Source organism: Mustela putorius, unplaced genomic scaffold (genome assembly GCF_011764305.1).
Source record: "Mustela putorius furo isolate JIRA1106 unplaced genomic scaffold, ASM1176430v1.1 tig00003853_pilon_pilon_pilon, whole genome shotgun sequence".
Lineage (NCBI taxonomy): Eukaryota > Metazoa > Chordata > Mammalia > Carnivora > Mustelidae > Mustela > Mustela putorius.
The window spans coordinates 40,609,308-40,634,334 of NW_025422005.1; the positions used below are offsets into that span (position 1 = coordinate 40,609,308).

General features: G+C 48.1%; 1 protein-coding gene across 9 annotated transcripts in view; it reads right to left on the reverse strand.

The window, feature by feature from the left end:
- Positions 1-3,132: 3,132 nt before the first annotated feature.
- Positions 3,133-25,027, reverse strand: part of TTC39A (tetratricopeptide repeat domain 39A) — a 51,303-nt gene continuing 29,408 nt past the window's right edge. For all 9 annotated transcript variants that reach the window (XM_045064501.1, XM_045064502.1, XM_045064503.1 and 6 more), the window contains exons 6-18: positions 23,726-23,790; positions 21,665-21,764; positions 20,317-20,382; positions 18,322-18,430; positions 17,722-17,789; positions 17,574-17,633; positions 16,582-16,743; positions 11,820-11,911; positions 9,692-9,812; positions 7,678-7,789; positions 7,178-7,292; positions 5,968-6,084; positions 3,133-5,406 (exon numbers count right to left, since the gene is read on the reverse strand). In XM_045064501.1, the coding sequence (XP_044920436.1) occupies positions 5,283-5,406; positions 5,968-6,084; positions 7,178-7,292; positions 7,678-7,789; positions 9,692-9,812; positions 11,820-11,911; positions 16,582-16,743; positions 17,574-17,633; positions 17,722-17,789; positions 18,322-18,430; positions 20,317-20,382; positions 21,665-21,764; positions 23,726-23,790 (1,311 nt within the window). In that variant the 3' untranslated portion in view covers positions 3,133-5,282. The remainder of the gene's footprint in view (positions 5,407-5,967; positions 6,085-7,177; positions 7,293-7,677; positions 7,790-9,691; positions 9,813-11,819; positions 11,912-16,581; positions 16,744-17,573; positions 17,634-17,721; positions 17,790-18,321; positions 18,431-20,316; positions 20,383-21,664; positions 21,765-23,725; positions 23,791-25,027) is intronic.

Genomic DNA, 25,027 nt, shown 5'->3' on the forward strand with positions numbered 1-25,027 from the left:
TTAGGTACTGAAGGAACATTAAGTGGGCTATTTATTTAGCTCTGTACATTAAGAATTATTTTTACTAGAGAAAAAGAACCCTTTTTTAAGCTCCTAGGAGTTACATTACAACACATTAAGGTTTATATTAAAATGACATACAAATGTTAATAAATTGTGTGAGGTACATGTATTTTGGCAATATTAACTTAAATATACTTTGTAATTTGTTTTCTGAGAGCCTGTGGGTCTAAAAACATCCCACAAAAAATGATTAGCCCACTAAATTCTACCCAGTCCTTCTATAAATCATATAGTGGTTGTTTAAAAAAATAACTGCATGACTGAGTGCTCGCTGATTATTCAGAGGTTGATTGTCCAGATACAAATATCCAGACTTCACTTTTCCATTTTACCTTTTGCTATTTCCTTACTCTTTAGCTTGGAAACAGAAAATCCACAAGTCCCTCTTCAACCCATTTCCTGATCCATACAATTTTTGTTAGGGACTTCAGCAAAACTGTACAAAAAGGATTTGGATTTATCTGCATGTTTTAATTATTCACATTGTTCTTGTTTGTTTTATCACTCTGAGCAACAGGCATTAGCTCAGGACAACAGCTGGATCCATCTGATTTATGTTGCTGACAGACTAAAACCATTTACTGTTTTCATAAAGTTTTCAAGGCAACTTTAGGAGAGATACTAACTGTCCTTCACATTTTTTTTTCCTTGAGAAGAGTTACTGTCCACTGGAAGATTTAGTAATCTTTGGATGCCTCCATAGAAAGTTTGCTTTTCTCTGCCTATGAATGAAGCAGCATTATCAATAAGGTATAGACTTTAAGCATCTAAAACTGATGGGGATCAAAGGAGGAGTAGCACCTGTATGGTTTGAAACCCTTCTAGAACATCAGTGTTATAGTGCAACAGAGCATCATCAGAGCAACATCAGTTGCTCCAGATTTCTTGTCCATGAGAAAAAGAAGTTGAGAAAGGTAACTGAGGGTTTGCCTCAAGAGTCTGGTCCTATGGGTAAACTCTGAATGCTTATAAGATTTGTTGGCTTTGCAAAAATAATGAGCCCAGCTTTTCTCAGGGAGGCCTCATAATAGTTCACCTTGTCATTTAGGATCCAGAACCAAGTCTTAAACATTGTGTGAATTGGGAAGACTGGATTATACTATCAAAGACATTGAGATTCTTCTCCAGCACTGGTCCATTCTTGAGGTATGGAAATGGGCTCCACTCTGCCAATTCCAGAATCATGCCACACAGACAGAATGCTCCATGTGTTCGAAGCAAAGGATTTCTGGTGTTTGAGCTATTAGCCAGTACCTTTTCCATCCTTAATAGTGGCCCAGAGGTCAATATAAGTCAGATCCAACATTAAACTGATAATTTTACAGTTTGAAAAGTAGTTCAGCAAAGCATGGGGTTTAGAATTCAGCTGCCTGGTGTAAAAACTTTCTGCTGCATATCTTTGTGATCTTAGGCAAGTTATTTAACCTGTGTCTGAGTTTTCTCATCTGTAATAGTCCCTACTTCATATAGTTATGAGAATTACATACATGTAAAGTGCTTAGACTAGCAAGAGGTAAACAGTGAGCACTTAATATTAGCTGTTTTTCCACCCAAAGCATATAGTATCTGGTGTTCTGAATGATTTACTAATGATGTGAGGAAAATTAAAACCCAGTCCATTTATATGTGAGGTGTTAGCTGTGATGTATCTGATTAAACTCTAATGTCAGCTTTTAGAAGTCCAGAGCAATCTTTAGTAATTGTCTTCCCAAAGGAAGGGCTCTGTTATATTTTGTCACTTTACAGTCGGCTTTATATACTAGAAGCAATTCATACATTCCTCATTTAGAAATGGATTTTTCAAGCCCCAAAATGAGGTTCCTTGTTTGCGGACTTAATCTGTTGGGTCGTGATGAACTTTGCACTTGATTTCAAAAGAGCTCATGCCAACCAAAGCGTAAAAAAAAGTCATTTTCCAAACTTAGAAAGCTGCATCTGAGGTTGTATGTATGAGAAGTTGCCATTTTTCTTGGTTTTCAGAATCTAAGCACCTCTCATTAGTGAATTCATTTGATGGTGCTAAAGAGTAAGGAAACAGTTGTTGAAAGGCTGTCAGGCTTTAAATTTGAAGCAAAGGAAAAGACTGTCTAGTCCTCATCATCTTAGAAGAAACAAACTTGGGAGTAGCTCCAGAGAAAAGCCCCTCTGGGTTTTTTTTTTTTTTCTCCAGGATTCAAGCACTCAGCAGGCTGAGGCTTTCTGAAAACCTCCTGGTGCTGTTCTTCAGTTGCTGGAACTCGTCCACCTGGGCCTCAGCCAAGTCTTGTGTTGGCATTGGCCTTTGAGGGTCCTGGCTTTGGTGTCAGGTTATGACTTTTTGCTGTGAATGACGAAAGCTGTCTTGGAAACACTCCCATTCTGACTTGAGAGATAAGGAGTAGGGAATCCTGCCAACACATGGGAGAGCTGATAGGGACCAGCACACTGCTGGCAGCCACCCTGTAAGTCTAAGGGCCTGTGACCAGTGAGAGGCAGAGGTAGACTTTCCTTTGTTGAGGTTCTGTTTAGATCATGTTACACAGTTGCTACTTCTTAATGGTGGGTTCCTCTGTGTAATAGGGTTTTAGACTTTACCCAAATGAAGATATTTGCTCTCCAAGTGTGCTGGGCTACTATAGAGGCCTTTGATTGAGAAAGCCTATAATTTCTGGTTGAGTTGCTTAGGTATATAAGGCTTTGGCAAAATGTAGGGAGGTGTCTATCTCTTGTCTTACTCTGGATATGAAAATCCAAAAATATAGTTGACCAGAGTCAGAATCAGAACCACTGACAGCAGGAAAGAGCCTTAATCTAGTGCAAATTATTAATTTTTGAGCAGGCCCATAACTTTCCCAAGGTTACTTATGAAAATTAGTAATAAAGCAGGGACTAGAAATTCAGGTCTCCTTACTTCTAGGCCAGGATTCTCCACCTGATAGTTGCCTCTCCAGGGCATATGTGCTGGAAAGCTCTGTACTATTAAGAGAATTAACAACCAGAAATGGCTAAAAGAAGATAGAACAAGAAGCCCAGGACAGAATTTTCACCTTCAAAGCTTCCACACAAGGATCCGATGTTAGACACCTGACATTTTCACCCAATTTCACAAACATGTTTTTAATAGACTATCTCAAGCTGCAGGGGGGGGGATAAAGGAGACAAAACCCACTGATTGCTCTTACCAGCCAGACTGTAGCTGTGACAAGACAGAGGTAAGGTGACATCAGCTAATTAATGAAGCCCAGCAGGAAATCAGTAATAACATTGACAAGGAAACCATCCTGGCATAAATTTTTTTAAAATAAAAGTGTCTATAATGAATGTTTAAAGAAAAGTTTTTTTGCTAACTCCAATTTTGCAAGCTGTGCTTGGTATATACTGTGTGCTGTTTTTTTGTTTTGTTTTGTTTTTTAAAATACAGCAGTAGGTATTAGCCTTCCAATATGTGAAGGAACCACAGAAGGCCACCCTTATTCAGCAGCCTGGTTCTAGTCATTCCTCTCACCCTGCCCTGCCCAACTACCTAGAAGAGGCTGGTCTCCCAGAATACAGGCTTTAGAGAGCAAGCTTACAGAGGGCTTGCTGTCGGTGGAGAGCATTCTTGGGTGTAGTCTAATGAGAAAAATTTTTAATAGCATTTATGCCCTAAGTGCAAAAGATCTTGATTGAGGGTTTCCTGCTTTGTTTTCCTAATGAGAATATTGCTTTACTTAAAACCTGTGACTTCACAGAAAGCTAGTTGAAAATGTTAATAGATTAATTTACCCAGCCTGTGGCAAATTCAGAAGTTTGCTAAAAATCCAGCAATGCTGGAAGATTGGAAAAGTTGTTTGTGGTTCTTTCCTTTACAGAAATTGCATTCATGTATTTTAGGAGTCACATTTCACAGATGCATATTTACTATGTACATGATTTTTTTCCTTCAGGGAAATCGTATGCTGTCATTAGGCTGTGAATGGTAAGCTTGGTGTCTAGCCACTGAGTTTTTACTGTAACAGCCCCAGAGTTTGGAAATTCAGATGCTTTTAGGGACAGAAGGGTAATGTAAGTGTTTAGAGTAGCCTCTACCCAGTTCCAACTGATTATTGCCTTATTGTCTTATAGGGATGAGCCCAATGTCACCAGATTAGATTTTCTTCTTAAATAAGAGTCCAGAAACCAGATTTATTTGTGAAATCTCCCCATTTTTAAATGTTAAGTTATTTTAAAAACATTTAAGGCATCATGTTGTCTAAATAAAACATACCTGGGCCATATGGCTTCTGATCAGACCTTCTGCCTTGCCCAAGAATTCAAGCAACACATTTTACTGAAATAAATGTTGCATGATCTCTTAAGTATATGTTTTATTACTTAAATATCTCCTTTCTCTTAAATGAAAAATCTAAAACATACACAACAGGCCAGGAATAACCATTCTAAGAAAAATGTTGTCAGTAAATAAAATGTACCTCATAGTGAAGTACAAAAGAATCTTGTTTTGTAAATTACTCCTAGTTTCAGTGTGGCATACAGTGAGGATGTGGACTGGTGTCTGAGAACCTTCCCTCTTGGCTTTGGCATAGAAAGGGCCACACAGCCCCCCTTCTGTGAGGCCTCAGCAACTCCCATTTCTTACCGGTAAAGTTTGACCTTTTTCTCTTTTTCCTACGGAAGAACTCACGTGTCTTTTTAGTGAAGTAATTTCCATTCAATTTTGTTTTAAATTGGATAGTGACTAAGGGAGTGGAAATGAAGAGTAAGTAGTAAGGTAGTGGGTGTCAGTGTGCAACCTCTACACCCAACCCTCAGAAGCCCTGATGGCCCTTCTGGCCCTGGAAGCGGAGACATTGCTGAATTTTGAAAAGTATCATAAATAGGTTTACCTCCAGATCAGTGTGGGTTAAAACAAAGATTTACAGGTGGTGGTGTTTGTTTTTTTAGCCAACTGTGATCCCATTAATATATTTCTAAGGAAAATGTAAACTGTTCATACATTCTCTTAAACATCACAGTGAAAAACAAGTACCCGTATGTGTAATAGGGCAGGCAGAGGGCTCTACCTGCTCTGTCCTTGGTAAAGGCCCTTGGCCACACTGGTGAAAATGCCGGCTTCCCTTCTGCATGGATACCTATGTCATGCCATCCCTGGAGCACCGGTGGACCCCAAAGGTAGGGCAGGGGGAGGGGATCTTTTTGAAATGTTTCCAGGAGCTCTGTCCAGCTGTCTCTGTCTTCCAGCCTGGGAGTGCTGCGTAAAACTACAAGGACACTGATGAGACCATGGATCTGTTGCCATTTTCTAGAGAAGACTTGGCTTGGAGTATAGCTGCCTGGATTCTAAAATGTGTCCTTGACTCCATGGAGTAATTCTTGTAGTTTTGCCTGGAAAAGACCAGAGAATCAGGCATATAAAGCTGCTCTAAGGAGTGCTTTTCCTTCAATCTGAACTGTAAGAAACTACCAGGCCAAGGAAGATTTTCAGATGCTTAAAATTGTCCAAAGAAAGAGTTGGGCCTTGTCCAATAGAGAGAAACAGAAAGGATGTGTAGCCCCTCACCTTGGTATTGTACCCTGTGGAGCCACTCTTAATCCTGTTGAGTCACCAAGCTTTCGGGAATGATTTTAAGAAATAAATCTGTGGGGCTAGAAGGCAGGAAACCCAGGTCTTCCTACCAGGCCAGTAGTTAGCTTGTGGTATGACCCTGGGTAATTCACTCGCTGTTTCTGGGATTCCAGTCCTTATGGCAAATTCAAGAAGCCTCCCTAGACCAGGAGAGAACTGGGTTCCCAGGGACACAGGCCCAGCCTCTGGACTGCCCTAATGTCCTTACCAGCATGCTCCCTCTCTGCTGCCTGTGCTCCTTCCCCCCCCAGCCAAGGTGATCTTCTGAGCTGGGTGTGGGGGGGGGGCATAAAGGACAGACCACGCTAACCACGCCTTACTTGGCAGTTTCCAAGAGTTTGACAGCCTCTTCGTTTCTGCCTTGCTCCATAAACAGTAGGGCCAGCTCCAGCAGGGCGTTTGGGATCAAGTAGTGGTCATATTTAATCTTCTTTTCACTATGGGACAGAGAAGGACATGGCTTACAGGCTCTGCCCCTGAGATAGTCTTCAGAGTCTTCCCAAGCCTTGCCCGAGTAGAAGGATCTAATCCATGCCTTCAGGTGGGGTTTCCAGATAATGAATCCTAGTTGGGGAAGGCTCCCACTACATAGCCATAGAAAGGCTTCTGATCCACAGGAGAGCCTTCCAGTTCTCTGCACCTAGGGCCCCAGTTCCCTGACAATTTATGGTTCATCCTATGTCCTTACCCCATGCCCACCTCTGTCCCCAACCCCCTTTGTCCAGGTTAAATGTTCTACTAAATTAGGAAGTCTACTGTCCCTAGACTGGTGCTTCTGACCCACCCTCCATGCTGCCCCAGAGATACTCTTTTAAAACCTAAATCTGCCCTGCTCAATACCTTCCTGATCTTTTCTGTCTACAAGATAAAGTTCAGCCTTGTAAGTAAAACATCCAGGCCCTTTTCAGTCTAGCCCCCGTTATTTCATCTGTAACCTTTCCCTCTATAACTTCATCCAGGAAGGGAAAGACCAAATCACTGTAACCACAACCTTAGGTCTTTTTCCTGTGTCTGGGCATTTGTACATGCTCTACCTACTCCACTTAAAATTCCTGCTTTCCTTTCTCTGCCTGATAAACTTCCCAGTTAATATGGCATCCCTGGAAAACCTTTCTTGGTATCTTGCATTATGTTCAAGTCCCTCCTCAGAGCACCTGCTGTCCTCCCTACTTTTCCTGTAACACAGCCCTGATCATACCAGATTGTGTTGCCTATAGCTGTCTGTAACAGTTGTGCTCCTCAAGCGTGGAAGTGAATTACAAACTCGAGGCACCATTCACCTGAAACTTCAGTGTGGATGGACTCCTGTAGTTGGCAATCTGATAGCCCCAGGGAATGAGGTCTGAATGATCTGTGCCCAGCAAGGATCCTGGCACAGAACAGACACTGGTACAAGTGTAGTGAATGCGGGCAGGCTAGGGTCAAGCTATGGAGTGCATGTGAGAAAGGAGAGAACCTGCCAATTCTGTCCAGGAGACATGGGCCCAGCAGAAGGCCACCTGGAGTGGGAGCAGCTGCAGAGGCACTTACTTGGAAAAGATGCTCCTGAAATTCTCCTCAGCTTCCTGGACACGGCCCAGGTATTTCAGACAGAGGCCTTTTAGCAGCTTCACCAAGCACTCATCATCCACTGAGTACTCATTCTCTAAGAATAAGGGAAGAAGACAGGCTTATTTCTCTAACAGTTAGTCATGGAGTCCCTACTCTGCTGGACCCTGGGGATAGAGAGGTAATTCACACATGGTCTCTGTCTTCAGGAAGCTCACATCTGGGAAGGACAGATACCGAGACAGTGACAATGTAGTGAGATCAGGATTGACTTGAAGGGAGAGCCCAGAGGAGACTTTGACCCTAACTGGGGACAAGGGACAGCTTAGAGAAGCTGCCACTGAAGCTCAGTCTTAGAAAGCCAAAGGACTGTTAACCATGATAGAGAAGGAAGGAAGGACATTTTTAGTAGCAGGAACCTTTAACTATAAAGATCTATGATCTGACTCAGCCTGGCAGGTTCAAAGGCCGGGATTAGTCACCTGGACCCTTTTCCAGCATCTCTTCAGCCTTGGTGATAATCCCAAGTATCCCGTCTGTGAGTTCCGGCTGCTTCCCAATCACAGCGTAGCCATTCCAAATGTACATCATTTCCTGAAGGCAGGGGAGCAAGTCAGTCCAAAGGTTTCCTCCCTAGTGGGCCCTCAGTTTCCCCAGGTGTAAAATGGGCAGCGCAGATCCAGAGGATCACTAAAGGCCCTTCTATCTCTAATCCTTTATGACAAATTTCAGTCCAGCCTATGAAGTTATGGGCTCGAAGGGGTCATGGCAGGGAGCTGCACATAGTTTTTAAACTACTCCTCTGCTCATGGCCTCCTTGGGTGGTTATCATGCTCTTTCCCAACCTCTCTGTGTCCAGACTCTTCCCCCAAACTTTGAGGACCAGGCTGTGATCCACAGGACTTTCTCCAGGAAGTCCTCCTCCCTGCTAGTCTGACAGGACCTCCCATATTGGAAGAGCTATATTTATTTAAGCACTTCGGGATTTCCAGTTGCTGTTAAGACTGTCACCCTGTTTCTCTTCCCCCAAGGCACTGGGCTTGAGTTACCATCATGAAAACTATGCAACACAAACTGATTCCTTTCTTTGCTTCAACTGCCAGGAATCTCAGAATACTAAATGTTCATTTATAGTCATTCCATTAGCATTTCCTAAACTATGAACCCAGGCAATAGATGTGAAGGTGATTTGCATACAAAAAGTTCTAAAAAGATGTTATTGTTTTGGTTCTTGTTTCTTTGTTATAGGGAGGGAATTTAAGATTAGAATCAGTATTCCTCAAATGGTGTATATGGTCCCAAGTTAGCAAATGTTCCTTCAAAAAAAAGAGGTCTGTGGCCAAATTAGTTAGAGGGAAAATCATCTTCAAGCTTATTCTTGGAAACTTACCTATATGTTTTATATAAAGGCTCCAAAAAGTCCACAGTGTATAAACCTTGTTTAGGCCAGTCTTTCCCAAATATATTTAATCACAGAAACTATTTTAGGCATAAATAGCATTTTATAGACTATTATAGTTTGGGAAATATGATTTTGATTCATAAAATATTTAACACAGTTAATCAGCTAGTTCCCATTACTGCTATATGAAATGGACAATTATCATTCCTAATTTTCCATTAAGGGAAGGGGAACCCTATCCAAGGGCAAGCACATGGTCAATGAATAGTGGAGCCAGGACCATAAAAAAGCAGTTCCCTTTCCACTTTTCTGGCTACCTTAGTATCTGAATAACAAAGACTCTTAACAAGCTAGAAACTTCTCAAGTTGATGCCTGTCAAAATCATGCGTGGAATTAGCGTAATGATGGTTCAGAATCTGGGCTCTAGAACCATTCTAGGTTTAAATTCTAACTCTTCAACTCACTAGCTGTGTGACCTAGATAAGTTATTTTATCTTTCTACTTATATCTTACTATGTATTAGAAATTTTATCTTTCTACTTATCTATTAGGCCTTTCCCCTTCTGTAAAATGGGGATACCACCAGCATCTGATACTCAGCGTTGTTGTAAGGATCAAATAAGGCAATGGGTGTAAAGAATAGTCAGCACCCAGTAACATAGTCAGCTTGTTTACTACAGAGTTGACTGTAACATGGTCCCAGGCCCGAGACTTGGTCCAGTGAGGGGGACAGAATAAACCATTACAATCCTGTGATAAAACTGAAATGGACGGGTGGGAACACAAACAGCTGAGTGATGCTCTACCCTGCGCACAGGGGTGTGGGCCTACTCTTTCACCTTGAGGCAGCTGAAGCCTGCTTACCTGTCTCCCTGCCCCCACCATACCAGTACTGCCTCAGGCCAGGTCTGGTCAGGCCTATTTGTATGCTTCCCTCACAGTCCCAGGTAAACTGTGAAATCCTTTCCAGGCCCTGAGGCATGAAGGTCTTTCTCCCCCAACCACTTCCCCTGGCCTTAGCAGTATCTCTGGCTTTCAGCTAATCCCCACAGTCCCAAACAAGTACTGGGACAGTCTAGACCCTCCTACCCACCAGAGCAGGGATTGGCAATGAGATCGGTTTGGGAGAGAGGTAGCGTCTGGACTTCCGGATAGCAAACTTCTCTGTAGGTAGAGATTTCCCAGCAATCTTGAGCTTTAGGCCAGGCACTGCTCTGTGAAAGAGATGAGGGGAAGAAAAAGCTAGAGAGGACTGAAATTTCCAGCCTGCCCAGCCTCTGCTTGGCTCCTCTCTGGGCCTCAGTTTCCCCAGTTTATATGAGGGACTGTGTTGGACTCACAACCCGTGGCTGTGGCCTTCTATCACAGGGCCTGCCCACAAACCTGACCACTTCCTGAGGCTAGGTAAGAGGGCTCCACACCAGGGGGCAGAGGTGAGAATGTCAGCAAACACCCCAGGCCTGCTTTGCTAGTTGTCTTGCTTCCACTCTTGGGCCTCATTTCCAGAAGGCCCAGCAGAAGTCTGACCCCAGTTTCACAGGGGAGATTAACACCCAGAGAAAGACCTGCCCACAACCACACAGCTCAAACCTTTAATGAACTTGCCACGTGAGTTGCGGCCTCCTTAGCTGTTTCCAAGGGCAGAGTATGTGTGTATCTAGGCAAGCCTCCACATCTGGGGCCTCACCCACCCAGCTCCATTCCACCCTCCCAATTTCTGCCACAGTTGCTGGGTGTGGCTGTGACCCTCAGCCTGAGCCATCCAGCTGGATCAAGTTGAGAATTTCCCTGCCAAACACCTCCCCTGCTTATTCACCGTAGAACCTCTCTGGGCCCCCGTTATCTCTGAATTTGAGACAGTGATATGAAGGGGAGCAGAATTTGTCACCCCAAAATATGGCTCTTTGGCACAAGGACTATTTTAGGCTAAGAAATAGCAGATACAGGAAAAGCTCTGAAAACCTAGTAGCAGCTGCCCTTTCGTAAGAGACAATTATATTTATAAGCGAGATTTTCCATTTATAAGGGCTTCTCTTCTATCTGGAAGAGGATAATGATAAGCCCTAGAAACTTTTTTTTTTTTTTTTTTAAAGCCCTAGAAACTCTTAAAGGAGAAAGCGGACTTGATCTGCAGGACTACCTTATCCTCCTTTACTTTGCTTTGCCTGAAAACCTCCCAGAATTGGCTCCCCACCCTCCCAACATCTTCTGTTATCTTTAGCTGGGGATGATGTTTAAAGTGATGGCTTGGGCCGTTTCAGTTACTCTTTTCCTGGGTCTCTCCCATGTAAACAAGATATACATGTTATTAAACTCTGGTTTATTTTTCTCCTGTTAATCTTTTATTCTTAGGAGTAGGGGGAGTATCTCAGCCAGTTTCTAACCAAGATACTAAAATTATGGAAGGAAAATGATCCTTCCTCCCCCACAGATACTTACCTTCCCAGACTTTCTGGAAGAGCTATGAGATGGAGAAGAGGAGGCACTTGGTAAATATAAACACCCTGCCATTGTGACAGCAGTTAGCAGGAAGCTCAGGTTACCACCACTCCCAGGTCTCCAAGTTGGGGTCAGCCCTCACCCCTGACTGGAAGAAGGCCTGAGGCTCCTTCCTCAGCCTGCTGAGGCTGAGCCCTGCTCTAGACCCTTTGCCGAAGGCAAACAGCAGCAGAGATAACAAGAAAAACAGCTGCAATTTAGTGGTTCCAGGCCCCTCACCAGGCTCTTCAACATAGTTTCTATTTGATTCACAAAACAACCCTGCAAAGCAGAAGTGGTTATTCCCATTTTATAGCTGCTGAAATTGTTCACAGTGCTATAGCTAAGAAACAGCAGAGGCTGGATTTGATCCTGTTTGATTCCCACATTTTGGTCCTCTACTGAGCTTGAGAATAGCAGTCTAACTCAGCAGAAGGGGCCTCCCTGAACCTCAGTGTCCACATCTATCCTACTGACCAGAAGAAGGCGGCTCAGTGGAAAGGATGTTGACAAAACCACTTTCTTGGGGGTGGGGGGGTGCCTCTGAACAGATTCAAAGGGCTGGAACAAGCAGCAGCTGGAAGTGGTGGTGGTGCAAGGGAAGGAGGCACATGGGGCGATCCTGGGGGAGCGTCAGGGAGCTCAGAGCCAGGGGAGGGGAGTTAAGAAGCCCGCCACCTCCCTCCCTGGTGCCCACAGCTCAGGGTGGCTGTGGGCGGATGTGGCTGAGACCTAGGACCCACCTAAACAACTCCACTTCATCATCCCCAAACGGCTTGTAATCCTCCTTTCCAAACATGCTGAGGTAGGCGGCCTTCATGTAGATGTAGGTGGCCTGTGCAAGGCAGAGCAAGAGTGAGAGATAATCAGCCCCCCTTCATAGACCTCCATTGCCAAGCCCCAGGGGAGAAACTAAGGGTGAGGAAGCCGAAGCGCCTTGGGGACTTGAGCTGGGAGCAAAGTCCAGGAGATGCCCACATCAAAGCTGCTTCCCTCCCTTCTCTGATGCAGCCGAGGGAAGGACTCCAGCAACAAGTGGGTGTGTGCGGGGCAGTGGGTGTGATGGACACACAAAGGGCAGTAAGGGCTTCTGAGAAGCAATTCCTTCAGACTGGACCCTTGAGAGCCAATGGGAAGATTCACAGAGACCTGAGAAAGAACTTTCTAGACAAGGCAAACAGCCTGAGCAAAGCCAGGTAGTAACCGAGATGTGTCGTTAAGAAGGCGACAAATAGGCAGCATAAAGTATGGAATGTATAAACAGGTGGGAGGCCAGAGGAGTGAGTCAGGGTCCCTGTGTATAACTGCCTTCCTGTGTGTCAGGCACTGTATATATACCTCACCTCAATTGATCCCAAAGACAATGCCAGAAAGGAATCTGTACCTGGCCTCTGCTTCCTGGGACTGCAGAGCTTCTGGGGCAGAGCTGGAAGTGTCCCCAGTTTTGTGCGCTTCCAGGGCCTTGCCCAGTGGATCCACAGCCAGCCCTGACAGGGAAGTGCCGCAGTGCAGAGACCCCCATCCCCACCCCAAAGGTACATCCCTGAAATCTACTCCCGTTTCCTGGGAGTCCAACACTCGAGAAACCTGGCTCTATCCTGCCCCCCAGTGGCCAAGCCTTGAACCTCAGCTCCTGCCATCGGGGACTATGGAGAAATACCTGCAAATGGCTCCCAAAAAATACAGGGGGTAGAGAAGGAAAGAGAGCAAAACGTCGTGGATTCTCAGGAAAAGTCAGAAAGCAGCCTCCACCTGGGGCCCCTCTCGGGCTGAAGCTCAGGGTTACTCCCAGTTCCACTCTGCCCTCCACACTTCCATCTGCCCTTCACAAAATGAGGAAGCAGGGGTGGTGAGGAGAGTATCCCCACTCTTTAACCTCCTGGTGTCACCCTTACCTTCTCCCTCTCTACCTGGCACTAAGTCAGCAAGTCAGCATGATCTTACCTCCTCTATAGCTCTGGAATCCCAGTGGCCTCGCTCTCATTCTCTGCACCAGCATCCACCCCACACTGCCCTCACTCTAGGACATCAGGGATGTCTTTCTCCTGCCCTTGTCCATATGGTCTCCTAACCCATCTCCTTGCTCTCATCCCTGTCCCTGCAAGCCATTTCCACACCACTGCCAGTCTGTTTTTGATTTAATTATTTTATTTAACAGAGAGAGAGCATGAGTGGGGAAGGGGCAGAGGGAGGACAAGCAGACTCCATACTGAGAGTGGAGCCTGACATGTGGCTCAATCCCATGACCCTGAGATGGTTACCTGAGCTAACATCAAGAGTCAGATGTTTGACCAAATGAGCCACCCAGGCACCCCACTCTGATCTTTTTAAGGTCATATCAATTCCTCTTTGAAATCTTGATATCCCATCATGCTTAGGATAAAATCCAGACTCCCTGTAATGGACTGTAAGCCCCTACACCATTTCCTCCCCCAGTTTCCTCTCCAACTTCATGTTGTTCCCCCTCACTCGCATCACTCTAGCTACACTGGTCTCTGGGCTGTTCCCCGAATACAGGAGATGCACTCAGCTTCCCCCTCCCCAACCCTTGTATCTCCAGTGTCCTTTGCCTGGAACACTCTTCATTAAGAAATCCATATGGCTTGCTCCCAGACTTCATTCCGGTGTCTTCTCGGACAGGCCTTGCCTGACTTTTCTTCACTGCATATACCAGCCTGACATTATATTCTACTGAACACCTATTTGTGTGTTTCTTATCCCTCTTCCCACTAAAATATGGAAGGGTCTTTGTTCTGGATGTCCTCGGGACCTGGCACATGGGGTGCCCAACAAATGCAGGAGGGACTTCTTAGAGCACAGATCTAAGCCACAAAAATGAGGTGCTCTCCCACTGTCAGGCTGAAGCCCAAACACCCCCTTCAAGGCACTCTGTGACCTGCTTTTCTGACCCCTCTTCTGCCATTTCTCCCCCATCAGTCCTTAAACTCCCAGGCCTTCACCTGTGCCGTCCTTTTGCCTGGGATGTCATTGTCCCTCCTCATCAGGCTCATCTGTGGGCCTCCTGTAAGAGCCTTCTGGTATCCCTCAGCTACCCCCAAACAACTTACCCTTATGGAGTCACCAGATGTTAGGATGGATGCAGTGACCTAGAGTTCTGAGACCCACAGACATCCAAGTTGCAAGGGATGCTATGGGGCCACATGGACGGAAAACAGCCACCTCCCTGGGTGGGAGTCCGGTCTCCCCAGGCTTGTCTGATTGACCAGTGATTTCACACATTTATTTTTCTGGGTAACTCCACCAGGCTCTGTGTAGACAGACAGTCCTTTGTCCTCAAGAAGCTTACAGAGTGACTTAGGGGGAAGGACCCTCCACAGTACCCCTGCACTCCCACCTACAAAGCCCTTCACCAGTGACACAGAACACAGCACCCTGCGCCTCTGTCCTTGCTGCTCTCCTCACTTGGGAGTATCCTTCCACTTCCTCCACTCAGCCACCCTAAATCCTCCTCTGTCTTCCTGGCTTGGCTGCTCAGGGCTGCCTCTGAGCTCCACTTAGATTCCCCCACTATGATGCTCAGCACAGCACTGTCCCCACTATGTGTGTGGCCATCTCAAGCAGCAAGCACTGGGAGAAATGCAAAGGCTTCACTGGATGACTTGGCACAGTCCAGGCAAAGAGGGATGCTGAGCAGAGGGGATGATGCGTATGGCAGTGGCCACACCCTAAGTCCCTAGAGCTGGAAGTTGGTGGATTCTGGTGGCCAAGTGCTACAATTAGGAATGAATGAGGCCCCAGAATTCAAGGTGCTACAACCCTCACTTTCACAGAAAACACTTCTGAGGAAAGCACTACAGAGAGAGGGGGCTGACCACCTCAAAGTCAGTGAGCTGGCAATGGAGCTGACTCACAGCCAGACTTCCGGACACCTGGGAGGCCTGGCCTTCCCTCAGCTCCTCCCAGGAGCTGCGAGGCCACCCCAGGCCTCTTCTTCCCTGTGTATGTGAACCCAGCTGCCTGCCTCCCTCCACAGGAACACTTCTAGGTCACTTTAGTTCAACAAGGTTCCCTGAGGTTGTGTTCCTGTTAGTGGTGGGAGGTGATGCGGAATGAATGCCAGGCCCACAGGGACTGGGTCTGAGGGAGCACCTTCAACAGCAAGGTGATCTCAGGGCAAGAGGGACCTCCTAGGTGGGACTTAAGGTAACAAGGGAAAAGCAAAGGCCTTTGAGTCACACAGAGCTGTCTTCAAATCCAGTGTCTGTCACCAGCAGCTGTGTGGGCCAGGGAAGTCACATACCTTCTCTTGGCCTCCATGCCCCTGTGCACCCAGTGGAGGTAACTCCTACCTCATCGGGTGTGCTATAGAGAACCAGCAAGAGCAGGGCACACAGCAAGAGCTCAGTGAAAGCCTGCACCCCCTCCAGACCCGCCTGCCCCAGACCCAAAGAATTCCCTTTCAGCTTTGTCTTGGCAGAGGTACTGAAAAGGTAGGGGAGGGATGAGAAATCAGGATTTCAGGTCATTGAGACACATGGTTTGTGTATTTGCCAATACCGAATTGGATGCTCTCTGATGATCTCTGTGATTCTAAGAGTCTTAGTTCAGCATTCTCTGCTATCCTTACTGTGATGATAATGGCTAATACTTGTTTTACCACTTACCATAATGTCATAAGTTTTCATTCACTGTGGGCATCTGCTGTGCCTTATTTTGCCTTTATAGCATCTCTTTAATGCCTCCTCCCACCAACCAACACTTTTTCTGGGGACCTTATTTTTTTCTGGAGAACCAGGCCTCTCCTATTCTTGATCCATGAGGAGTCTTCCCACTCCTGTTTCCAAGCACTGACATGTGATCTATGCCAGACCAGTTAACCTCGACTGTGGGACTATGGTTGAAACCAAAGGGAAGATGTGAGTTAGGGTCAGGCAGTCCATAGCCACCCTGTCACAAGGAGAAAACCCTCCTGCACGGCAAAGATGTCAAAGGGCAGAGTATAGCCACAGACGGAAAAATGTCAAGCCCAGGTGACATAATTTGAATTCCTGGATCCAGCCCTACCTGAAATCATTTGTGCCTAGAATTTTCAGTTCTATGAACCAAAGAGCCTTTTGTGTTTTCAACCTGCATAGTCCATATTTAGTGGCCACTAACCCCAAGTGACTTTTTAAGTTTAAATTTGAATTAAAATTAAATAAAATTGAAAGCACCCAGTTTGCACTAACACAATGTGCCCATGTAGCTGGGGGCTACCTCTACCATAACAGAATGTTCTCTTAGACAGCGCTCACCTAGACAGTTGGGCCCTGCTTCTGTCCCTTGTGACTAAAAAATCTTGACTGACACTGTAGTTCTAAACTTTATCTGCTCCTCACGGTCTTTAGTTCCTACCAACCCTGAGTCCTCTTAGAACTTATGGTTCTGTTAAATTCCAGCTGAAACAGGCTTTCAGTCAAGGGTTTGGCCCTGGGACTCGGGGCCTCATGGCCAGACAGGGTTGGCCTGGTCCCCCAAGAGCCCCAGCACCTGGTGTCAGCCCACCTTGGACCAGGAGTTCTCCTTGCTGAGCAGGTCGGCATAGAAGTAGGCCATCTTCCACTGGCCCTTGTAGGTGAAGCACCACATCAGCTCCCAGTAGCACATGTGGTGGAACTGCTTCCAGTGCTGCTGGGCCTCACAGCACTCCTCGAACCGCTGGATGGCCTGCGGGCACCTGCTGGTCAGCCTCATGGTCCCACCACCCTGCCCCATTCCATAGCAAGCCCAGCCTCCTCCAGCGCACAGTGGTCCAGCCCTGTGCCAGGCTCAGGGAGGGAGAGCAGGCAGGAGTTCTGGGCTCCAGGCCTGGTTCTATTGACTAAGTCTTATAGGACGAGCTTGGGCCCAGTTACTGCCCCTCCCTGGGACTCTAGTCTTCCTACACAGAATGAAAGGATGGGATGGAGCTGTAATGGAAGGACAGGAGGCAGTGGAAAGTATTAATATGAAAGTGATCCATGGTTTGTGCCTCACAGGAAACTCCAAAGTTTCCAGGAGCTCCCATGAAAGGACCTGGACTTGCTGCTTGAGGAATCATAGCCAAGGCCAGATGAAGACCCCAGAACTCTACATTGTACAGTCCCTCCTGGGGACTCAGCCAGACCCGTGTCCCTCCTCTCTCGAACCCCTTCGATGGCTCCCTCCCATCTATGGAGACCCCAGCCAGGTCATCAAGGTGCCCACCTCACACCCTGGCACTGCTGCTCCACTCGCAATGCCTGTCACCATGGCCTGAGTAAGCGGGGCTTCCCACCCCAGCTCACCAAAGGACCTCCGGGTGCAGGAATGCTACAGTCCTGCATCTCCCCGTCAGGTCTTCCTCACCACGAATGCCACCTCCTCCCTCATCTTCCCAGGCTGCCCCATTCCAAATTGCTTCTCCCACCCCTGCTCTCTTGTTGGTTCTCTCTTGGAGCCCTCCTTCCAGAGTCCACCCACTGGTCTGGGAGACCACAGGGGTCACCAGCACTGGCTCCGTCCCCTCCCTTACTCACTGTGTCAACATTGCCTTTTATGGCTTCAATCCGCCCGGCGAAGAACAGGAAGATGGCCCCCTGTAATGACACGCACACAGATCTGTGTGGGCACGCAGGGCACACGTGGGCAGGGGCTGGTGCCAGCAGGAGGGTGGGGGGGGCCCACCTTAGGGTATCGCTTCAGGTAGGGCTTCAAGAGCTTCTCTGCTTCCTCGATGTTGACATTCCCGGTACCTGAAGGAGGCGAGGGAACAGCACATATCACCATCACCGGCTCTTGGAATCCCCCCGGCAATCTACCAGAGGCTTCCTGGGGCCTCCTCTTCCCTCTCTGTGAAATGGGGGTAATTCTTCTACCTCCAGGGTGATGTGAGGATTAAATAAAATAGTGCTGACATCAGCCCGGCACACCAGCCAGGCTCAATAACCAAGAGCCCATGCCTGCCTCAGTGGTACCCACAACCCCCAGGGCCCCCTACAGGGCCCTCACACCCTCTACAAGGTGGGCATGACCACCCCATTTCACAGAAGAGAAAACTGAGGCTGGAACCTGGTCACATTGTGAGGAAGTGAACGGTCGGCAGGCCAAGTCACAACACTGCTGACGCAGCTTCGTTGGTTCTGGCTTCAGAGCCCACCCCCAGCCCTAGGGGCCCGAGCAGGGTCTGCAGCAACTTGCCCTCTAGTCCCCTGCCCTGAGAGCCAACCACACCCTAGATGCCCCCTTCTGGCTGTCTCCCCGCCACCCCCACGAGGGCACTCCTACCGAGCACAAAGGTGAGGAAGGTGTGGTAGCAGAGCAGCAGCATGACACAGAGCACAGCGCGGAAGCTGTGTCCGGACGCTCCCTCCTCTAGCTGCAGCAGCCCGTAGTCCTGGGGGAGAGAGAGCGGTGGGCTGAAGCTGGACCCAGGCTGGGGATAGGGCAGGGAAGTCACCAGAGCGCTGGGAGGGCTGTGCTGCTGGAGCAGGGACAGGAGAGCACTGGACTCTGCATCTGGATCCCTGCTGGCCAGGTCAGCCGCGTTCAGGCAGGGCCACCCTCAGCCAGTCTCCCTTCTCGGTACCCTGGCCACCTTTCTGGGGGCAGGGGACATTGCTGCCAAGGCCAGGGCAGAGGCTTGGGTCCAGGTGTCCCCCACTTCCTCAATAGCTCCTTCCCCATTCCTGCCTTTATTTACCTGCTGGCCCCCAGGGTGAGCAATGAGGCCCTGAGAAGCCCCGGGTCTGGTCAGGGAGGAAGAGAAGCCAGACTGAACTTGAGGCAGATAATCCTAACCATAGACGCAGAGCACAGATGGGACCACGAGAACAGTGGTCTGGGAAGGATTCCTGGAGAAAAAGACTCTAGAGCTTGCCTGGGGAGGAGAGGCCAGACTCCCCTAGTATCCCTGTCTACAGTCTGCCCCCATCTGTTCTTCAGGGTATTATCGTTCTTTCTAATACACAAATCTGACCTACCTCACCCCTGGCCTCAAACCCGCCACAGCTTCCTTGCCTTCAGGATAAAGATGAAGCCAGAGCTGGTGTCTGAGGGCTCTCCTACTTTGGGCTCGCCACCCTCTCCTCCTACCCAGGCAAGCCACACTGTCCCACACCTTGGCCTTTCTCATGCTCCTCCCTCCTGTCATCATCCTGAAATTGTTCTCAGGACTCAAGGGCCCTCTTAAGAAACAAAACTAAAAAGGGACCTTTGGAGCCTCTAACCGGTGTTCCCTGGGACCTGGTCCATGGACCATGGACAAGTCTCCAGACAGACATGAGGCTCAGAATCCCAAGATCCCAAATGATCTCAGTTCGCAGTTCTCTGTCTCTCCTGATGGTGTCGAGGAGAAAGCCCCAGTCCTATGCTGGTGTGTGTTCAACACCACTGTCGCTCTAAACACCTCTTCCCGCAGGAAAACAGCCTTGGTAGATCGTATACCCTGCTTTCGCAAGACCGCTTGGTGCTCGTAGGATTTATGGTTATGATTATGTTCTTATCATGCCAAATAACATGCGTTTTCTATGTAGTAGTGTTTCCTTTAGATAAACCTAAATTTAAAATATGAGCCATTTGGGGGAAAATAATACATAAATAGTAATATAGAGCAGACCTGGCAAAAATCAGGAAAGTCCAGAGGAAGTTCAGGTTTGAGAAACACTGATCAGTCTAAAACAAAAAAGCCCCTTGTTTTACCCAAAAAAGGCACAGAGGAGGAGATGAGGCTGGACTGATCCAGGACTCCTGACTCTCAGGCCACTGTTCCTTCTACCACGATGGGCCTCCTCTACCAGGGAGCTTTCCCAGATTTGCTACCTAGTACTCAGATTCCTGCCTTTAGGAAAGTCTCTGGGCACTTGAGTCCTCTGGTTTCTGTCCTCAAGGCCTAATGCACAGTAGTGCTTCTCTTAGGTGACTCCCAGACCAAAAAAAAAAAAAAAATGGTTCCAAGAGAAAGAATTTGCTCAAGTTCTTCCAAAACAAGGAAAACCAGGTTGCTGACACCTGTAAGGCTCAGAGAACATGATTCCAGGCCACTGCACAAAGCTGCCCTTCACACCATCCTTACCCTACAGCCTCTTCACCCTGTGTGGGACTGGGCAGGGATCACTGGCCCCATTTGATTGGAGAGCAGACTGAGGCTCAGAGAGGCCTGGGCCTTGTCCAGGGCCACACACTGAGGGGGGCTATGCCAGGACTGGCACACAGGGCCTGTGGCCCTGCCGCCCCACCCTGTCCAGCTGAGGCAGTCAAGAGTCCCAGAAGGCAGGTGGTTACCTTGTTTCCTGAAAATCCCACAAACTCCAGAAGCCGCAGGATCCTGGTAGGAAGCATGGACAGCGTCTGCAGAAACAGAGGGAGGTGGTCATGAGGAGGGGTGGGAACTGTCCCTCCTCCCCAAACCCCAGAGTCCTGCAGGAAATCCTGAAGGAGCAGGACCTCTCTCCAGAATCTCCACAAGGAGGCCTGAGGTTTCTCAGAAAGCCAACTTCCCTGGAGAGAAAAGCACCTCAGTGTGAGAACTAAGAGCAAACTGTCTAACTCCCAATCTCACCGTGCCCACTGGGTCCCCTTTACCAGCTACACAGCCTTTCTATGCCTCCGTTTCCTCATCTGGGAACCATAATAGCCCCTTCCTCCCAGGGGTACTGTGAAGGATCAGACAGCAGCTGGTGATGTCACACTGAACCCCTGCTCTGCACCAGGGGCTCTGGCTTTGCATCTGATCCTCAACAGTCCTGCCAAGAAAGATCACTGCCCCATCCGACAGATGGAAAAACAGAGGCAGGGATAAGTGACAGGACAGGTCTAAGGCCCCACAGCTCATCAGAGGGCGAGCCAGTTCTCAAACCCAGGACAGCCTGGATATAACCTGCTAAAGCATCTGATGAACTCTGCAGTTTGAACTTCTCAGCACTAAGGCCAGGATCCCTGTTCCCACTTTAAATTAAAGGAAACTGGAACCCAGAGTGGGGCAGGGATTCCTGCCCCAAGGCCTGCTCTTGGAACAATCTTGCCTAGAGGGGAGAGAGCCATACCCTGCCACACACGCTCTTCTGGACAGGTCTCTGGACACCCAGGGCCAAGAGTCTAAATTATTGATGAGCAGCTCCTCCTCCCAAGAATGGGCTTCACAGCCTCCCCACCTAGCTTACCTCACACTGTTCCTTCTGCCCTGAATGCCCTCTCCACCTACAGATCCTTCAAGACCCAACCCAAATATTCCCCACTCCATGAAACTTTCCCTAACCTCTCCCAGGAAGGGGTCTTGGCTTTCTGTTCCTGTGGGTTCCCCACTGCTTCCAGGCCTTTCTCCCTCCCTGCTACTGGTCAATATTTAACCACCAGGTCTCCAGAGTAGAAAAAGGCCCTGATTTATTGTGTTTGTCTTTTCCTGGTCCTATAAACACCGCCACCCTGGTGCATTTCAAACTTTCAACTTGACCTGGGGAGAAATGCACGGAGGAACTTCTCAAGCCAGCGCCAGCACCCACTCCCACCCAACGCCAGCTCTGTGCATCCGAGGCTGGCAACAGGCCTGCTTTACTACTAGGTCCCTGGGGCCAGCATGCAGCCCAGCACCATAAGCCAGCAGAGAGCAGGTGTACGGGCACTCCCAACTCACCAGGTTGAAGGCTCCCACACCAAGCTTCACACCTCCTTCAAAGTGTCTGTGGTTTTCTCCCTTGCAGTATTGTGAGGACTGCACAAGGCTGTCCAGCTCCCTGTGGAGAGAGGCAAAGTCTTGTTCAGCCACATAGTGGGGGCAAGGTCCCCATTCCAGCTGGGACTAAGGTTGCCCCCCACTCCCAGTTGTTCCCAGAACTCGCTGGTGGTAGATTGGTAAGAGTTCTGGCAATGCAGAAAGCTGACATTCGAGGAATTTCTAACCCCATCTCCATAACAAGATACTACTTGCCCCTGAATGTCAGCCTTATCAGCCCTAGTGCACCTGCCTTGTCCAAAGTTTGCACATGCTCTGCATTCTCTCTAGAACAGTTTCTCTACTCTGGCACTACTGACATTTCAGGCTGGATAAATTCTTCGTTCGGGGGGAGGCGGGGGGCTGTCTGTATTATCCCAGGATGTTTAGTGGTATCCCTGGCCACCACCCACTAGATGCCAGAAGCAACCTCCCCCAAGGCTGTCACAACCAAAATGTCTCCAAATATTGCCAAATGTCCCAGTGAAGAGCCACCGGGCTAACTCCAACTCCCCCTCCTTCAAGAAGTCTATCTGGAGCCTCTTGGTTGAAATTCAGCCCTCTTCATCCTGGTCATCAGTCACAAAGAATCCAGATCCTAGCCTGCCCTGGGCAGGTCAAAGGGTTTAAAGATGCGTTGGCCTCCTTCCTGGGCCATGAGAGCATCTTGAGAGCTTTCAGTCAGCAAACACTGACTGTGGCCTCTCTATGCCAGGCACTGGAGGACAGCTAGAAGCAAAGCCACCAAGCTCCTGCCCTCGTAACTCTCCTGCTCTGGGGGACAGACCCCCATCAAGTCCCTGTGAGGATGAGGAAGGCCTCAAAGAAGAAGACTCCCAGCGCCTGATCTAGTCTGGGGTTCAGGGAAGGTCTCCCTGAGAAGCTGACATTTGAGTGAAACCTAGGGATGGGGAGGGTTCGCCTGGCACAGAAAGAGTGCTCCCAGCAGAGAGACAGCATGTCCAAAAGCCCCCAGAGTAGGAATGAGCTTGGCCTGTTTGAAGAACTGAGGGAAGGCCCAAATGTCTGAGGCAGAGTGAGATGCTTTGGAGGGCAGGAGGAGCTCCCAGGAATGACTCAGCAATGACCTGGGACTTTATTTCAAGAGCAAGAGGGAGTTTGTAGGGGATGACCTGACAGGATCTGTGCTTTGGAAACATCACTCTGGCAGCTAGGGAGGAAACTAGAGGGGGCAGAGCCCACTTCCAACACAGACCCACAAGGTTATGTGGTACCCAGATACTACATGGGGTCTTATATCCCAGCAGGACCTTGAAATCAAACTCACAGTATCTCTGCAGGGAAACAGTCACATTAGATGGGGAAAATAAGACGATGCATAGTCTCAAGTCCATTCAAGTCAACTTTTAATGGAAAATGAGTTTTAAGCCAAACTTGAGGGGAGAAATTGGGCTTTTGAAGCTTTTTTGATTTTAGAATTGTAGGTAAGGACTGTGGTGCCATATCAAGTAGAAGTGTTTGGACTGAGTCTTATTTCTTTTATCCATTAAACTAGGCCTATGGCTGGCCCACAGCTGAGAAGGCATGGAAATGATCTGGCCCTCAGGAGGGTAAGAGTGTGTACTGGAGGGTCGAAGGCAGGCTTCATTCGAAAGCGGCATTTGGGTTGAGTCTTAACAGATAGGTAAGGGTTCTGTTGCTGTTCTCAAAGACACAGTCCTTGTGCCTGCCTCTGAGCCTCTACCACACCAAGCAGTTTATCCAGAATCTGTCTGATTTTCCTGTGCTCAGGGTCAGGAATAGACTCAGGGGAACCAAATGAACAGATACAACAAAACACCAGGGGAATAATATTCTGGAAAACTGAGGTCCTGAGGGTGCAGAAATCTGCCTGAGGTCACATGGCATTCTAGGCTTCCTGCCACTACTGCCTTCCTGCTCTTTACCTCCCACAAAGAGGTCTAAGGGACACAGAGTCGCAGACGCTGTGGACCCAGTCACGCCCAGACCAGCCCCACTTACTTGTAGGTCTGGTAGCTGTTTCGAACTTTGATGCCGCCCTTGATGAAGCTCACCATGTTCTCATCCTGCAGGAAGGAGAGATGCTAAGAGCCAGGCCTGGGTGGGGAGCCACAGGCTTGAGAAGAATCATACAGGGCTCTGGGCCCAGCCTACCCCACCTTGGGCCCAGCCCTAAAAGGAGAGCCCTGGAGGGATGGGGTCAGGCGTTGAGGTCAGGCCTCCTGAACCCCTGGGACCTGAGATAAGGATTTCCTTGCCAAACAAACCCTCCAGAATGTCCAGGGCTCACCCACAGCCTCACAGTTACATATGCTAAGTGCCTGGAGAAGGGCCTGGAGGAGGGACTCCCAGTGGTTAACAGTGTCTCCTCTAGGTGGACGAACCATGGGAAAGTGAGAGGGGAAGCTCATTTTTAGGGGGGAATTTTTCTGTTTTTTTTACAACAAGCAGCTATTTACCACATCTGTAATTTAAAGCACCACTACCTACAGCCCACATATAGTTCCATTCCTGGGGATATGCCCAAGAGAAATGGAAGAACATGGGCTACAGAAGTCACCTTCCAGAACATTCACAGCACCAGTGTTTATAGCCGCCAGTAACTACAAACAACCCAAATGGCCTTCAGCAGGAGAATGGATAAACAGACTGCTATATCCATAGAAGGGAATATTATACAACTGCATATGGTTGAGTGATTAAGAAAGCAATTCCCACACAGCCTGAGGGCTTAAGAAGCTTGAAGCCAACTAAAACACAACAATATGCTGCTAAGACATGAACAGAAAGCTGAAAAAAACTATTTTTAGAAAAATAAGGTGGGGGATGATCAACAAAACTCTAGGCAGTGGTTTCCCCATGAAGGGAGGCAGGGGACAGTGCGGGGAGGAGCCCAGAGGGCCAGGGGACTCGCTAGCTGTGTTCTGTCCTCTGGTTGGGTGGGGGAAACCATGGGCATTTATTTATTATGTGTAATAGGATACATAAATAAATAGAAGGCCACTCACAATGCAATTATTAACAGTAACCCTAATGAGAACTTAGGATTAATCTAATTCTAATTACCTGAGGTACAAAACGAACAAAAGCTAACAAAAATAAATAGTATCCTAAGAATAAAATTCATATATGCCTCTCTACCCCAATACCCACATTCACATGATGATTATATGTTCTAACCCAGGCTTTCTGGAGAGATTATTAGGTGACGGATCTCTTAATCACTACTGTGTAGTGAGGATCACAGGCTCTGAGTCCAGCCCTGCATTCAAACCTCAACTCTGGCTGTTGCTAATCAGGTGA